Source organism: Colius striatus, chromosome 6 (genome assembly GCF_028858725.1).
Source record: "Colius striatus isolate bColStr4 chromosome 6, bColStr4.1.hap1, whole genome shotgun sequence".
NCBI lineage: Eukaryota > Metazoa > Chordata > Aves > Coliiformes > Coliidae > Colius > Colius striatus.
The window spans coordinates 23,463,710-23,481,037 of NC_084764.1; the positions used below are offsets into that span (position 1 = coordinate 23,463,710).

General features: G+C 37.5%; 2 protein-coding genes across 8 annotated transcripts; one reads left to right on the top strand and one right to left on the bottom strand.

Annotated features, from left to right (window-relative positions):
• Positions 1-1,492: 1,492 nt before the first annotated feature.
• CPSF2 (cleavage and polyadenylation specific factor 2) lies at positions 1,493-14,989 on the bottom strand. Of its 3 annotated transcripts, none has more exons than XM_061998010.1 (15): positions 14,795-14,989; positions 13,463-13,648; positions 11,878-12,037; positions 11,682-11,787; positions 10,530-10,659; positions 10,086-10,201; positions 9,355-9,542; positions 8,869-9,159; positions 7,705-7,805; positions 7,157-7,357; positions 6,366-6,518; positions 5,592-5,817; positions 3,896-4,195; positions 3,252-3,386; positions 1,493-3,150 (listed from the first exon to the last, which is right to left on the bottom strand). In XM_061998010.1, the coding sequence occupies exons 2-15, from the start codon at positions 13,609-13,611 to the stop codon at positions 3,058-3,060; spliced, it is 2,349 nt and encodes a 782-aa protein (XP_061853994.1). In that variant the 5' UTR covers positions 13,612-13,648; positions 14,795-14,989; the 3' UTR covers positions 1,493-3,057. The 3 variants fall into 3 exon arrangements, with proteins under 3 accessions (XP_061853994.1, XP_061853993.1, XP_061853992.1); XM_061998009.1 differs by lacking the exon at positions 14,795-14,989 and adding an exon at positions 14,294-14,770; XM_061998008.1 differs by lacking the exon at positions 14,795-14,989 and adding an exon at positions 14,298-14,769 and having other exon boundaries at positions 1,494-3,150.
• On the top strand, positions 14,030-17,123 carry NDUFB1 (NADH:ubiquinone oxidoreductase subunit B1). Of its 5 annotated transcripts, none has more exons than XM_061998014.1 (3): positions 14,030-14,157; positions 15,449-15,593; positions 16,796-17,123. In XM_061998014.1, the coding sequence occupies exons 2-3, from the start codon at positions 15,454-15,456 to the stop codon at positions 16,830-16,832; spliced, it is 177 nt and encodes a 58-aa protein (XP_061853998.1). In that variant the 5' UTR covers positions 14,030-14,157; positions 15,449-15,453; the 3' UTR covers positions 16,833-17,123. The 5 variants fall into 5 exon arrangements, with proteins under 5 accessions (XP_061853998.1, XP_061853999.1, XP_061853997.1 ...); XM_061998015.1 differs by having other exon boundaries at positions 15,452-15,593; XM_061998013.1 differs by lacking the exon at positions 14,030-14,157 and adding an exon at positions 14,316-14,571 and having other exon boundaries at positions 15,452-15,593.
• Positions 17,124-17,328: the final 205 nt, after the last annotated feature.

Sequence of the window (17,328 nt, forward strand, 5' to 3'; positions counted from 1 at the left end):
TGAAGTGGTGGTTGGGGTTGGTAGGGTAGCAGATCTGGTTAAGTCTAAATATTGTTCAGGAAAAGAGAAGAAAGATTTTCAGGTTCACTTCACCTCCATTACATACTGTTCAAGTATAAAAATGAGACTGTCACCCACATAAAGTTATTTAACTTCAAGATAAAGCTATGTTTAGATAATGGGAACAGCTTAATTAATTCTAGATTTTAAAAATTATTATTAAAGAGCTCTGCTTCCACATTCCCCTTTTGAAATACAGCTTCATATGCTACAACAAAGGCACTGGAAGAGGAGGATACAATAGACAGGATTTACCCACAAATACCGCAGACTTTGGGGATGGGGCAAGACAAGTTTCTGCACTTCCTGGGTCTTCACACCCTCTTGGATCTTCTTAGCTGAGGAATCTGAATTATTCAAGACTCTTGGAAGGAAATATTTTGAAGTGGTCAGTAAGTACTAAAATTTGGTTTGTCTTGAATATTCTTGCCCTCAAGAGCAGTAGAGCAGAGAGTAATAAAAAGTACTCCTTATCACATTTTTACTGCTAATGAAAAAATACAGAAGTCAGAAAATACAGCTTACAGTCTGTGGCAGCACTGACATTTTGTGGAGTAAGGGGAAATTAAACTTTCATTTCAGATACAAATAAGAAAAAGATACTAACTCCAAACATTACACTGAGAAGTTCTTGTTTAAAGCAACAACAGCAAAGAGAAGAACAATAAGCTATCAGAGATCTGATAGCAGACTAGGCAAAATTAATGGAAATTTGCTCCAGTTCCACTGTGCTTACAAGTCACGAAGTCAGGAGCACACCTGCAACTGCAGCCTGTGATATGTTTACTACAGATGTCCTTTATTCTCCTTCATCTCTCTCACCAGAATTCTCCACAAATCCAGCTTTCCGTAGTCCCAGCCTTCATAACACTACTATTGCTTGCCTATCAGCCTTCTGGGTCTGATTGAGCCACACACATGCTGAATAGACAAGAACAGTTAGCTGTTTTGCTCATACTTGAACCTTTTCCTTAGTGATGGCACTACATTAGGATTCTCCTCTTTACTAGGACACATAGGAATTTAATGACTGGTAACACTAAACTTTTGTTAAACAACCTATTGATTCAAGCTCAGCTAAAAAAAAAAAAAACAACTCAGCAAAGCTGATATAACAGGTTTATGACCACATTGACTTTTTTTTAATCCCTTCCTTAAAAATACACTATTTTTAGTTTTATTTCCTGAAGGTTTTTTTCTTTAGTAATACATTCTGTGTAGGCATGTGTGATCTCTACCCACCCTAAGTCCACCCTAAGCCCTGAAATTAAAAGTCCTAAGTCCTAATGATGTAGAAAGTAACTCACTTTATAGAACTTCACTAGTATTAGCAACAATAGTAATATAATAGTATTCATCAACAAGCAGCCAGTATAACAGTTTTACAGAACACTGATAAAAAACAGTTACGAAACTAGAAAATTTTTATAAAGTTCTGGCTATCAATATAAACTAGAATAAACATTTTTCTACACTGCTAAAAATCAACAAAGCGTTGACCCATTCAATTGTTCCTAGACAAGGTTTTCTTTGTGCAACAAAATACATTCTTACTCAGCATTACATTTTTGAATTTTTAACATTTTCAGTACATAGTTCTAGCAAGTTGGAGGTTTTGTTGGGTTATTTTGGTTTTTTTTTTCAAATAAGGTCTTCAGTTTTAAGTTACTATTTTAAGCAGAACAAACAGTCCATATATCAGACAGAAAACTATTTATCAAGAATGAATTGCAAAGTAAACTATTTTTCCATTGATAACCCACAGGGCTTTTTTATCACTTTTTCAAAAGGTTTTATTTAAACATATACACAGAAAAAACTTATTACATTGCTGTTGGATGTAAAAATAAGCAAGCAACCCTCCACTGCCAAAGCCGGTGGTTCACATGTGGATAAGGGATAAAAGGATTAAACTCCAAGAAGTCATTTGTTTGCATAAGTTAATTTGTGAGACATTAAGGCCCCCAAAACAGTGCTCATCTTCATTGAAAAAGTAAACTTAATTGCCCATATCGGCAGCTACAGTAAGTCCCATCATCAACTGGAACGAAAAATAGCACAAAATGTGCAACTAAGATGAAACACGGCACAAACGCATTAAGTACAACATTTGAAGTCGGGTTCCAAGATAAAGGATCTTCCTGAACTTGGGTGACAACGTTCTGAACAAAGAGCAGTGCACTGATGAAGGCTTCAAACTTTGCAACTATTAAAATCAGAACTCAGGTGTAATTTTTCTAAAGCTAGAAGTTACAAATTCTGCAAGTTGACTGAGCAGTTACTCTGAAGCACACAATTACTGGATTTTCAACTGCCTGACAATATCATCCAGTCTTCTTAGAGTACACTTCCAAAGTAATTTTTTGATCCTGTAGATTAATACTTTACATAGAATACAAAATGCTGTTCTGGAACAAATTAGTAAGATGGAGCAGACAGAACATCAAGATGATGCCAGATTAACATTGAGGGAAAGCTTAGGTATTCTAGCTTTAAGTGGGCTACTAAAAAATGTATTTTAACCTCCATTTTCAAAAAAGCAGCCTCAAGACTCTCCTGTAAATTATTTGAAAAAAAACCAAAAAAAACCAAACTAAAGCAAATCACACAAACCCCCAAAAGAATAAAGCCACAGCTCTTTATCTAATCTTATTCTAGAACAGAAAATGACTTTTATATATTTCATACTCTTTGGCAGGGAATTTATGAAACCGAAACATGCTGACAAACTGAACCTTTCCTGAGAAGGGTTCACCATCGCAAACTCATTTATAATGTGTTACATGGGAGACAGCAAGGTGTAACAGTTTGAAAGACAATAACATGGAATGTACCAAGAAATTTATGAATAACTACAGTAGCAGTTATTTACATGTTCAGGGTAGTTAATAACTAAAGTTTCCCCTGTATAAATTAGAAAACTACAAAAAGTCAAAATTGGGAGAAACCCCCACTGCCTTTAAAAGTTCAAGTAAAAACATCTGTGCAGCACTTTCCTCAGACAATAGCGTATTGCTCGTATAAAAGGTCTCTTATCCTATAGAAGTCCTGACAGAGACAGCCTTCCAATCCAATGCGCCCTGTTTCAGTCTGAAACAAAAGACAAGTTTCAATTTATTATCTTATAGTAATTAAAAAACCTTTGGTTTAGAACACTATTTACCAAAGCCTTTAAGACTTATAACACCTACCCTGCGAACAGCTACCAGGTTGTTGCACACAAGCACTCCTCCTACAAACTCAGCTTGTATACCTTCTCGCAAGAGAACTTGCTTGAAGTCAGAGAGTCTTGGCTCATTCATAAACACAGACTGATGTCCAAGAACCTTTAAACGACACACAAAATTTTAATATTTCTGCTATTTAGTACCTTCCATTTTTCCAAAGATCTCCTTATCATTATGTTGGCAGTTCATGATACTGGCACGACATGACTAGAAATTAGAAGACTTGTATTTCTGTTCACCTGCAGCAAGACATTTTCAGGCTAAGAAGGCCTTAGAAGTTATCTGTCAAGTAAATGAAAAGTCTCCCTTTCTGCTAACATATTGAGGACAAATGGAATGCTGTCATTGATGATCCCTCTTCAAAGACACGCTACATCTTCTGGAATCGTCCTTGCTGAAAAGCATTAAATCTGACCAAAGAACAGTACCAGGTTTAACTACCAGAAAATGCAAACACGAAAATGCAGTTTAACCAAACACAAAAATGCAGTTTCAGCTAGGCTTTCATTTGACTACAATCACAGTACCAGTTTCTAAGCACAAAAAAAACCTCCAAATGAATACAAAGCTCTTAAAGAAAGAAGTCCAGATCAGCAAAATTTCTATACCTCATGAGGTGGCAGAGGTTCCAAAGTAGGAATGATCTCGCTTTCCTCACACATCTCCTTGTCATCATCACCGAAGAGGCTTTTCATGGCCTTTTGTTGTGCAATGGCACTTGAGTCTGAAGAAGGTATATCTGCTTGCACCTCTGAGTCTTCATCCTCCCTCAGCTCTCCCTCTTCCAAAATAACTCCAGTATCCACTTTTGAAACCCTCATGTCCAGAACACCATCTATCCAAGCCAACTCAGCATCTTTGGCCTTGCAGAACTGAAGGGAGCTGACAAGAGAATCTTTTAACCTGACCTGGGTTGCACAAAAATAAAAGTACTGTTAGTTGGACAGTAAAAACAGAGTTCTTACTTCAAGCTTTAAAAATTAACACTTTTCCTTTCATGGTCTCTCCACATAGGCTTCATTCATACTCTTTTGGAGAGAGAAAGGAAGAAATTGGTACCACCAAAGCAAGATGTTCTATACTTTCAAGATATCATTAGTATAACCCTCATGTCACTACTCAACTTAAAAAGCAGTGGTCATCGATACCTTTTTTGTCTTGGTTAAAACAAAAAGAACCTACACAACTCCAAACACGACTTAAGCTTACAGCAAGGGCAATCAGTTCCTTTTAAAACATCAGAAACTTGTTTTGCAAACAGAGTTCTTCAGATGGCCTTACTAAATTTACAGAAAGTTTACAGATTAATTTAGGTTCGTGAAAAGCCATTCCAAATTTCAATCCATGAAAAAACCCACCAAATTAATATTCTGTGAGAAGGGATGTTGCAAGTAACAGATTTTAAAGTGACCGAAACGTTGCCTTATCCAGATTCCTCTGGTGCAATCCAGGACTTCATCCCACTAAAGAAAGCCCTGTTCTAAAAGACTTACCCACCATGAAATTGTGCATGATTCCCATAGTGGAATCAAGGCTGCAATTGCATGAAGGATACTACAGCTATCTATCTGCAGCAGAGTCCACTCAAGACACACTAGGATTTTGATGCCTCATTCACATCTATTATTTTCTAACTCCATGTCTCTAGTGCACTTTGTCTGCTCAGAAAACTTAAAACAAACTAAAGCTATGCAAGAAGACTTAGGTTTTTTAATATAAAGGGGAAATTCAATACGAAGCAATTACAATTTTGTTCAGATAGGTATTTTGTGAAAAATCACAATTGTGTCATTTCTTATAGAGATCCTCAGAGCTTTAAAAAAACCTACCAAACCCCCAAACAACTAACAAAAAACCACAGGAAACACTGTTTTAAAACTGTCAGAACTGGAGAATTTTCTACTTCCTATGAAGTAACAGATTTTTCTCTTAAAGAAGCAAAAATATCTCTTTCAACAATTCTGCTGATGTTTTTCTACCAACTTTAAAAGGACAGAAGGAGTAAATCCTTTATTTCTAAAGCGCATGCTAGATATTTTCCTCTGAACAACTTTGAAAGTTCACAGTTGTAGTGCCTCTGCACTACAGGTAAAAACATGCTGATCTCATGTTTAAGCTTTTGAACAATAAGCATAAGGAGAACGCTTACCTAGGAAACAGAAAAACACTACTAATGTCTTGATCACACAAAACCAAGTGCACACATATGTAGTATTGTCTCTCCCAAAGAATGTAGGGCCAAATTAGAGTCACTAATACACCAGTTCACAGTAGTTAAACAACTGACAAATTCCAGTACCTTACCTGGTAAATGTGAGTTTCACTGGTTGCATCTACAGTTTCATGCAGTTTTGGCATGTAAACTTTAATATCTTTTCCACCAAAAGCTCTGCAACATTCTGCAAGGTCCTGACTGGCCTCAGGTGGTCCATGGACAATGATCAGTTGTCTTGGTTTCATTTGGTTAATAATTTTTTTAATTGAGTCCCCATCTGAGCGTCCTTCATAGTCAATGTATGTAACTCTGGCTCTAGTTTTAATTAAAAATCCAATGTTATTATTTTAGATTAAAAGATTTGATTGCTTCAAAATATTTAATTTAAAAGGAAGATATTTTAAAATATTTCTACATCAGCAAAAGCCAACAGCACAAGGTATAGTACTGATCAATAAACCACAGAACTGTCAAATATCAGCATATATGGGTATTCAATGCTATAAATTCCCAAAATTCATTTACATAGTTATCCAAAACATGAGATAAAAGAATTTACACACATATAGTTAACAAAGTATATGTATATTTGAGTGTCTATGATAACATGTATTGTTTGTTTTTCCTCTTACTTGTCTCACTCACACAGGGAACAAAGTACAAATTTCTTAAAAGAAGGAAACCATCAGACTATGTACAGTGCTCACAGAAAGACTTGAACAAAACTAACTCAGATAGCTTGGGGGAGAGAAAAGCAAGACCTTTCTCACTTTCTTAATTACAAACTAACCTTTTATAGCCAGTTTGCACTGTACCCATGCTACCCTCCTGGCAGAACTGACAAGAACGACAAAGCCACTCACTTAATTTCCATGGATTCTGTTGCAGAAATACACTTGGTAGGAACATCTGATAAATCCTGGTCCATAGGCTCTTCTCCATTTGTCAAGCCAGATTCTAATTTGCTTTTTTCTTCTTCTGTTGCTTGAAGTTCTGGAACTAGAAAATCCTCAGGTCTAAAGTATGAAAGGCATTTTGCTTTTAATAGTCTTATGGTAAAATCAAAGCATTATATAATATAAAACTAAGCAATGCTGGCTATCATTAATAACATGTTTCATAAATGTTATTGACAACAATTTTATTGTGCTTGCCTTCAATATTTACATGTTTCAACAGAGTTCATTCAGAAAATATCACCTACCCATCTTAAAAAAGAAATCTGATATCTTGGGAAATATTAACAAATCGAGGTTTTCTAGAAGTATCCCTTAAGCAAAGAGGACAAGTATCACTACATTTTTCTAGGTTGAACAATGTTCTTTTCCCTCATTATAAAATTATGTGTAAATTAAAGCAGAAAAAAGTCAGCTTAAAAAAAAAACCTAAATCTTGTGTTCCTAAGAGGTGTGAACACAGCACTTTGCAGCTTCAATTCTATCATAAGCTTCCTGGGAGACTTAGCTCAAATTGTCCTAACTGTTCAAGTTACTATGGTTGGAAGAGCATGTAGCAGTGGTACAAGAAACAAACTGACTTATTTGTATTACTTCTATTTATTGTTTCATAGACACATTTTATTTTTTTATATATATATATATATATTTCATTATGATTACATAGCTACATGTTAGCATGTATTACCACCACATACTTGATAATCTCGCCATATTCATCCCATTTAATTCTTTCTTCAGGGGCTGGAAACATTGGGTAAGATTTCTTTGCCTGTTTGAAGAAGCTTCCTTTCCGGCTACCTTCACCTTTCATCATCAAATCATGTTTGGTCTTATGTACAGTTGGTTGATCAATATCCTCTTCAGCATCACTTTCATCACTGGAATCAATATCTGCCCTGAAATGACATTCCAAAGAAATCATCGTTTGGTTTGTTCTTTTTTTTTTAGGTTTAATATTATGTAAACACACTGTCTGGAAAATAACAGCTGACAGAACACTATCCAAGGACAAAAGCAGTTTATGTATCTGAGGAAGAGCTCACAGACAAAAGGCGGATGAAACAAATCTATTATTAACAGTAGATTAAAGACAACCATTCCCAATTCCTCAGTGCCCTCAGACAAGTCTATCAAAACTACGACGTTCGCTTATCCCTATAAATGGTTGAAGCAGCAGAATGATCACACAGAAATCTCAGCTCTGACCATAACAGCAAAATGCAAGAACCGCCAACATGCTTACTCTTTAGACTGTTCTAGCTTCTTAGCTGCTTCTTTCTTTAGTTTCTCCTTTTCTAGGTATTCTTCGAGTTCTTTTCCTTCCAACTTGACACGTTTTCTCAACTGCAGAGAGTTAAAAAGAATACTATTGTCACATCATTTTTATCCCTTTCCTACATGCTGCTGATGAGAACATTTCTATTTAAGAGCCAAGGGCAAGTACAACTTTTATGTCACATACAAGACAAGATTGTGTAGCCTGGCAAAATCATGACAATGTTATCAATTAGTAGAGTCTACTTTAACAGAAAAGAATTTCTAAAAGTATTAAAGTCAGTTAGCTTGACAAAAAAGCATTTTCAGGAAATATATCTCCAGTAAGTGAACTCAAATACTCCAAGATGAGCAACAAACACTAACCAGAAGAACCTAACAAAGTGATATGAGCAGGCAAAACAACAGTAAGGTTTTTTTCTCATTTCCAGAAGGTTAGAGTAGATGTCATTTAAATAATACCGAATTCTAGTAATAGCTTTACACAGTAATTTAATGCTTCCAATCCAATCTAAAACTAAAATAAACCTGCATCATCAGGATTTAATTACCATCTCGATCACAGGGGGAATCCATACATTGACAATGTTTTCCAGAGAGAAATAGATGCAGGTATATAAGCTATTGAAAATAATTTGAAAGCATGAATAACAATTAATCATGTTCTAATTCCTGGCTTTTGCCTATCTTTCTAATTCTGGTGGGATATATTATAATACTTTGATTTGATTTTCGCCTCATTCAAAGCCAGAGCATTTTCCAGTAAGAATAATCCATTGTATATTGTGATCTGTACAACTGCAATCAGGTTTTTTTTTTCTATTATAGCAAAAACACAAAGGAGAGATAAAAAAGACTTAAAAGCAACTCCATGCTCATCTCAATGGAGCATTCATTTTAACACAGCACCAAAAAAAACCCACACAAAAAAACATGTAATTTGCAGTTCCTAATATGATACCTATTTAAGCTTATCCACAATTGATTAAAAAGGCAATGTTCTCATTTCAGATTTCCTTCCATGATTAGAAGCATTTTCCAGTAGACAAAAAAGAAAACTAAGTTTGACTTTGCTCATATTCCCCAAAATGTCTCATAATAAAAAACTTTGAGATATATAGACAACTCTTACCTCAATATCTATAACTTTTTCAGAAGGATTATCAATCAGGAATCGTGCTAATGTTCCAGGTGTAGTGCGATAAGTTAAAATGATAGAATTTTTGGAATCCTGGCACCACTGAATGAAAAGATCTCTAGAAAACCCACACTCTAAGTCAGGTTGACTGGCAAGAACAACTTTCGGACTAGGCACTCGAGCCAGATCAGACAGACTGTGACATAAGGAGAGATGGCGGAACTGAAAAGGATTGTTTCTCTTGTCTTCAAAGCACCTCATCAACTTGTCACTCATCCATTCAACCTAAAATATGTTTTAAGAAAAAGTTTTGTATAAGCAAATGAGTTTCTTGACAGATCAGAGACATAAACATGCACTACAGATTAAGGACAACACCCACTATTTGGCCTTTTTCTCTTCTGTTAAAAAAAACAAAATGCTTTTGCATGTATCTTCCACTACCCTCTTCATAATTGCATTTTAAAAATCAAAACAAACCTGTGATTTAGAGAACTCCACTACATTGTAGCTGACATTATTCAAAAGTGCTAGAGAGTAAACTCCTAATCCTGCATCTTTTGTTCTCCAGATCTGATCAAGAAGTTGAGCAAGTTCCAGAACTCTGCCTGCGGTATCCACGGCTATTAGGACATTTCCATCGCCTCGTAAGGTCTCCAAAACATTAGCTAAGAAGAATTAAAAACAAAACAAAAATTTACTTATACTTGAACCAAAAATGTTTGTGGTTGGGAGGTTTTTGTTTGTTACATTGCACTAGAAATCATTAACTAGAAGCGAATTGAACAGAGATGTAAACTAGATTTCAAAAGACCATATTTCCACCATAATTAAAGGAAGCTGGAATTTTCTTGGTAGACTTGAATATCTCAATGGCTTGATATTTTATTAAAAAAAAATCAAACCAAAACAACAAACCAAACAAACTCCATTCTACCGTGTGTGTTAATAAAAGAATGTGCCAAGGAAAGTCACTTAAAAATCCTTTAAGAAGAGATTAATTGATACTGGGTAAAATACATTGTTTTCAAATATGGGTTCTTGTTTTCTGGAAGATGTTTAACCCACAGCATCAGCACCATCAGAAAGAAAAAACTGAAAATTTGACAAATTTTAATAAAGGTTTTTAGTTTGGATGCCAATTAATCCCTCATAGGGAAACAATTTACAGTGGCTAAGAAATTACTGCTATTTTCAAGCCAGATACATACTCAGTAGCTGTTCATCTCTTTGCTTCCTCCTGGGTTGTACATAAGTAGCATTAAATGAATCTGTAATAAGCAATGAAGGCCTGCTCAACATTTCCAAGGAACATCCATTCAGATGGCTGTGGGAAAAAAAAAAGGTGAAATTTCACTTTTTAAATTTCTATTTTATGAAAAAAGACAGACAGCTTCCAGACATGCATGTACAAAAGTCCAACTCATTAGTAGCTGAGTGTTTCCTGCTTCAAACTCACAAACAAATAAAGCTGAGTGGAATGAAGAAAACCAGAGTTAATGCTTGTTTCAAACTGATTAATCTGAATTAGTGAAATTAGTGCCCTTATTAGAGTTGGAAAGGCTCTGAAAAGGCCAATTCCATACCTGTTATCACCCACTAATTGACACACTAACACAATGCCTAAGAAATATATATTGCTATGTTGAACTTACATCTCCCTCTTGTGGTTGAAATCAACTGCATAAACAATTTCTTCCTCTCCATCCTTGACAATCTTCCAAATTGTGCCTCCTATCATGTGGCCAGCTGGCAGTGGTGTGATTGACAAACCATGGCCTTTACCTACAAAAGTTCTCAATATTTTAGTTACATAACAGACATTAAAATTACTGTCTATTTGAGTAATAGATTTTAAGCAACTGAATGCCAAAAATTATTGGGTGAAACAAAAGAAATGAAGTAAGAAAAAAATCAATGACTGTCTCTCCTATCTAACCAGCAGCTTCAATTTTTTTTGCAATTCATTTCTATTTTGTTTGGAGAAAAAGAAACTAAAGTGAAGATCACTTCTTCCCTCCCCCTCTCACCAGTACTCAGACACACTACAGAGCTGCTGTAACTATAGACCTCAACAACAATAAATTCCATAACAAATATATCACATGAAAGCAAGTGAATTGGAGAAAAGGAGATCTCTTTCTGGGGCAACACAAAATGTTTACTGTATCATCTTCTGCCTAGGTATTTACAAAAACACACATCAATTACACAGGCTGGAAGTGTTCTAGAATGACAAACACTTAAAGCAAAAAATACAAGGAAAGGTATTCATGTGCTGCAGAGATGGATGAAGCCTTCTCTTTTTAATGCACTGCTGCTTCTCATCATTGGTGCTAGCCTGTATCTTTGTCAGACTAAAACCAGACCACCTATGACCATTACTCACTCATCTCACTGTACTCCACCCTTGAACAGAAGTGCTCAGCTTTAATAACAATTAACACACACATTTTCTTAGACACAGTGGTTCTTAATCACTTCCATTAAATATGAAAAAAGTAGGGCATTTAAAAAAGTTGTTCACCAAAATTACTTTTAAGAGGTACAAGCTGGCAGCATAGACACAGCCTTGCTACAAATATCTTGAAAAAGAGTCAGCAAACTTTCAAGGATGGTATCCCATTTCTGTTTTCCAAATTACAGGTATTCATGTGGTATTCAGGAACTGGGAGATACAGCATCTCAGAGATGAGCTGCTGGTGGTCAGCTTGTTCAGGTCTTTGTTAAAAAAACAGGGTTTCCATTTCATTCTGGTCTTGAAGTTCAACAAGAAGTAATTTATTAAACTTTGGTGACAACTTTACCTTTCAAGTTCACAATCTGAGAAAACTTCAGCTGTTGTATCTTATCAAAGGCTGCATCTACATCATCCAACGTAAAGAGCGTGAAATCTTCAGTATTATGTCGGGACTAAAACATAAGAAGTACAGAGCATTCACGACCCTGAGCACTCTACCGTACCAAAGATGTTGTGTATGAAAGTTATCAACTTAAATATACCTGGTAGAGATCATACATGAACATCTGTCCCATTTTATAGACAGGAATAGTCGCATAAATAGCACAGTTCAACCCCATTTTTCCAACTGCATATGGAAGAGCACCAAGGTGTAGTGGGTCAGGATGAGAAAGAAGAACGGCATCAACCTGGTGTACATGTCTACAAAAAGGAGGACAACAGAAGTTGGTAAAGAGAACTCTGTATGGTATCACATACTTCCTGTTATGGGTATTTTTAGATATATGCACAGTCTGAATGCCAAACAAGAACACTTAAATCCTTCCAGGTTTGGAACAAAGGTTTCAAAATAATAATTAAATGTACAGATATTTCCAAACATTGCAAGTATTTTAAAATACAAATGACTTTTGAAAAGACAATTTCAAGGTTTCATGTCAAATTCTTAATTAGAAAGACCTTAATATACACTTGGACACCAGGAAGTGCATTATTTGGGGACCAAAAATATTATCAGTGCAGACATGCTACAAATTGTTTCTACATCTACAAATCTAAATCAGACTACAGCTTTTCTTCTGATGAGAAAGCCCAAGTAATAGGACCAAAGATAAAACAAACCTTAAATTGATAATAAGCAAATCAAACTATATTTCTTTAAAAGCAGAAAAAGTCAAACATTTAAGAGAAGTAACACATAAATTTTGGGGGGTTTGTTCATTTTAAAAACACAATACTTCTTTCTTGCAAAACATCGCATAAAATAAAAACTTACTGTCTATCATCACTGAAAAACTGGAAAGCCTGAAATACAAGTAACAAGTGAAAATACCAGTTAAACTGTAAGGTTTTTGTTCCCTCACATAATAACTGGGGCACACATATTCTTCTTGTTGGCTGTTATTAGAAAGCTGATTTTATCTAAGTGCTTCTCAGATAACACATTCCAAAACTGTATAAATTTCCCCCAGGACATAACAATTCTCAGTTAAAAGACTTCAAACACAAGTGTGTCAATGCTAGAAAAGTGAAAGCAAAGCTCGGTTTCTTTAAGGAATTTCCATGCTTCAGTCCTAACCTTGTAATCAGTCTTTGCATCAGCAAAGTTCCTTGCTATAGACCTGCAGAAATTCCGTATTGAAGTCTAGACAGCCTTATTTCTCTGCAGAGCTGGGATAACTACAAGGAGCTCTTTTCTAGTCTGACTATTCAATTTGAAACACGAGGCAAGAGTTCAATCACTTTGCATTCAGCCTACATACACTAAGGCTTCCTTCATTTAAAACTTTAACATTCTAAATTAGCTTAGAGCCAAGGTCAGTCTTCCATAAACTCTGCTCTGTATAAAGTTTATGAAAAAATCGAAACACCCAAGCCAAATCAAACACAGAACAGTTTGAAAATTAGTTATTAGATAGTACTCATTAGACTCACAAGAAAAACCTGGATACTTTCACCAGAAATGTTTCAACAGCATAATTCTCTTTATATAAACTTATTTCAAACAAAGAAAAGGAACAATTTTGGATTTAACATCAACATACATATACCACTCCATGGTATTTTGAAAACTTGCAGAAAAGTACAGGACCTATTAAAAAGAAGTGTTGGAACTGAACTACTTACTTCCTCAGAGAATCAATAATATCCATAGAGAAGTTTTCATCCCAACCACAGTCCAAAAGAAAACGAAATTCATCTACTTGCAACAGATAGCACAGGGCAGATTCCTCCTGCACCCCTGAAAGCGTAGTCAACTTGATAATCGACGTCATTTTCCTCTCCAATGTTTAACTTCCAAAAAAACCTAACCTGAATGCGGGAAGAAAACGTTTCATTGACCAATCCAAAGGAAAAGTCCATTTATTTAGATCTAACCTCATACATCTCTGGGAATACACAGGATAACAGTTGTGAATAGTGTTTGATACAGCTATTGGATATCAATTATAACTTAGATAGTAACTTTTGACCGTTGTAAGTCATTTTGTTACTAGAAAAAAAGACGGGTTTTTACAACGAAAAATGTAAGATCACTAGGATCAAGATGGATAGGGGGACCCGGACATGGCACATGCAGGACTATGGCCCCTCAAGCCCAGTGACTGCCTGAAGGGGAAATCACCACGAGGCGAGCCCGGGACTCGGCACGGCAGCTCCAGAGCCCCACCGGGCCCCGCCGCCGAGACAGCAGCTCGGCTCCGATGACGTGAGCTTCGCCGGCCGGGCCCGGCGTTAAAGGAGACAGCAATCAACGGGCCGAACCCCGCTCCCGTCTCGAGAGGAAGAGGAGGAAGGGGAAGATGAGGAGGAAGAGAAAGGTGGGCTTGGCGAGGACTAGCCGAGGGTTTCACGCCTCAGCACCGGGCCGAGTCCAGCTTCCCGCGGGGAGGAGAGGGGCGTTCCGTAGCGACCTATGGGGCAGCCCAGAGCGCTGCCCGTCGCCGCTACCGCTACCTGCCTGGCGGCCTGCCCAAGCGCCGGCCTCCCTCAAGCCCACCGGGGCCTGCGCCCACCACCTCCGCCCCGTGCAGCACCCTCCGCCATCTTGCGGGTGGGCGGAGAGAAGGAGGAGGGAAGGTGGAAGGGGAACGGACGGCACCATCGCTAGGCTGCGGGAGGTGAAAAGGGCCTCCTCCCCCTCTCCCTCCGCAGTCGGTGGGCTGTCCCCGCCTGCTCGCGTCGCCGTTGTCCTTGGTGTGGCCGCTGCGCGGGTCCGGGGACAGCGAAGCGCGGTAACGGCGGGGGCTCGCGCGGGGGGCGGGAGCCGCTGGGAGCGTGTCTCCGTGGCACCTGGCGCCGGCCAGGCGCGAGGCCGGGGATGGCCGGGCCGGGCTTTATGTTGCTTTTGATCTTAGAGGCACGGGCGTGCGGCGGCCGGTCGGGTGCCCAGGTTGGCTAGGGACAGCGGTGCTCTGTACTTAGCCGAGCCGGGAGGCTGGCAGGGCCCTGTCGTACCGTGAGCGTTGGCCTGCGCCGCCGGCGCAGTCCCCTTGCTCCGCCCCGTTTGCCTGGGGGAGAAACGACGGCGTTTGTGCCCGTCCGCTGTAATTAGGCTGTGGTTTTGAACTCCCAGGTTTCTGTAGTATCTTGCAGCTTCCAGCAAGACTTTGAAAGGCTTTGATTGGGTTGGAAAAGGCTCGCGGAATTTTGGAAATGTCCATTCTTCCTTATCTGACAGTTCTCCGCTGAATCTACAGCTTATCTTTCAGTCGTCTTAGAGATAATAAAGCGTTCATCAGCAAGAGCTCGGGTTCCACTGGCATTTGGAACGTTTTACAGAAAAGCAAACTTTTGCGTCATTAGAGTTACTTTAATGGGTAAATAACTCGAGAACATGTAAATGGAACTGTTTGACCAGGAATATCTTGAATGAAATGTTCTGTTTCCCATTTCAGGATGAAATTCAATTTCCCAGGTCAACAGTGAGTTAGGATTATTTCTAAGAAATCTGTGTATGGATTTGAGGACAGCATAGGTCTCAGAAAGTGTTTGACGGCCCTGGTGTTTATTATACAGTTGCAGTAAGTGAGAGTAAAGGTGTCAGGTATGCAACAATTTCCATGTACACATTTATCAGTAACTCTTACCTGTTATGTTTTTCTTTTCTAGCAGTCATGGTGAATTTTGCCCAAGCTGTGCGTGATCACTGGGTTCACATCTTTGTTCCCTTGGGATTTGTGATTGGATGCTACTTGGACAGAAGGAACGATGAGAAACTATCTGCCTTCAGAAACAAGAGCTTATTGTATAGAAGGTCTGCTTTATGATGCCTCTTGAATATATATGTAGAGTTATTTTGCCAAGTGCTTCTCTGTTCTTTCTTAGACTCTAGAAGTATGAGAAAAGAAGTCAGGGATGTTGTACAAATATTAAAGAGAAGAAAGCCCTAAAAATTTCAGCTGCCATTTCTGAAAGGTTTTAGGTCACTAATGCCCTCTGAAAATCCAGGCTTTAGTAGCCATTTTTATCATGAGAGAAAGGATCATTAACAGCTGACAAGTTCTTAGTCTTGAATTGTGGAAACCATTATTTTGTTGTGTCTTTCAAACTTCAGTCGGAAACACAGTGCTCGAATTTTTATTTTCGGCTTTTCAGAGGATTAATCCAAACTTCTGTCTTAAATTTAAAATAATCACAGCACTTTTTAACTAAATACTTTTATAAGTTTCTGTCATTTAAAAATAATATCGAAGTTTTTGAAAATTAACCCAACATGTTGGCAACTTCTGTATCTTTATAGAAGGATGTGATTTTATACACTAATAAATTTGGGCTTACTGTCTTCATTTCTCAGAAAGGATTTAGGTTAACTGAATGCATTGCCTTATCTATTTCTTTTCTTCTAATTCTACATTAGGATTACTGGAACAACAGAAAATTAAAAAAACCCTATGCTGCATAGCATGGAATACTAATAGAAATGTTATTATTAGTTTGCAGATGGATTTTTTTATTATTATTATTTTGGTCTCACTTCAGTTAGTTCTGAGTGAGAAAGTAAGTTTAAGACATAACCTACTTCACTATCACATCAGCACTTTTCTCACTGCAGTTGCTGGTGTGTTAGTACTTCCACATACTGCAAAAATCTCTTCTGCTTTCACATCTGCTCTCTTCCCACTAAAGTAAGGAATTTTTTGGCTTAAAAGAAATGGATTTTTTTCCTTTTGGATCCCGTAAGAAGCCTGTTAAGTCCTTGGAGGGCAGCTGTTCTGTGTTCCCATTTGGCTGGGTGGGAGTTGGAAGACTCAATCCTTCAAAGCTTTGGAAAGACGAGAAGGAGCTTATCAGTCCTGAAAGCTGATACAGACATTGTCAGGTTAACTGACAATGATTGCAAGCAAAGTTAAATTCATACCTAACTCCCAAAATTAAGGTGTTGTAGAATAATTAATTATGTTTATTAATCATTATTCTACACCTTTTTTTTCTTCTATTTTTTTTCTTTCCACACAGAGAGTTGAAGCCTGGTGAAGAAGTTACATGGAAATAAAGGCTGCTGATGAAATGGAAGATACTTTTGTTTGATTCATCATCTTATCTCATACTTTGAAAGAATAAAGTTCTTGAGAGAATATGTAAAGCTACAGAGAAGGACACCTGCAATTCATCAGTGCTAGTTTAATTTCCAGCCTTACTTTTTGGAAGATGATTTAATTTCATGGCTAAGATGTATCCAGGAATTCCATTAGTCCCTAAGTTTTGAGAAACTTTCGTCCCCAGAAGCCACGGTCTGGAGACGAAAGGAAGAATGATGTAATAAAGAAAAACTATGCAAAAATAATGTATGTTGTTAGTGATGTGTGGTGTGAATTTCGTGTGTATTTAGCGATTTATGAACTAATCTTCAAACGAACATTTAACACAGACTTGGAATGTGGCTGACAGTTGTTTTGGGGCTTTTTACTGAATCTGAACAAGTTTCTTTTCAGATTTCCTCTGTAGACTTGTTTGGGTTCAGCAGCTTTTTGACCGAGCCAGAGGACAGG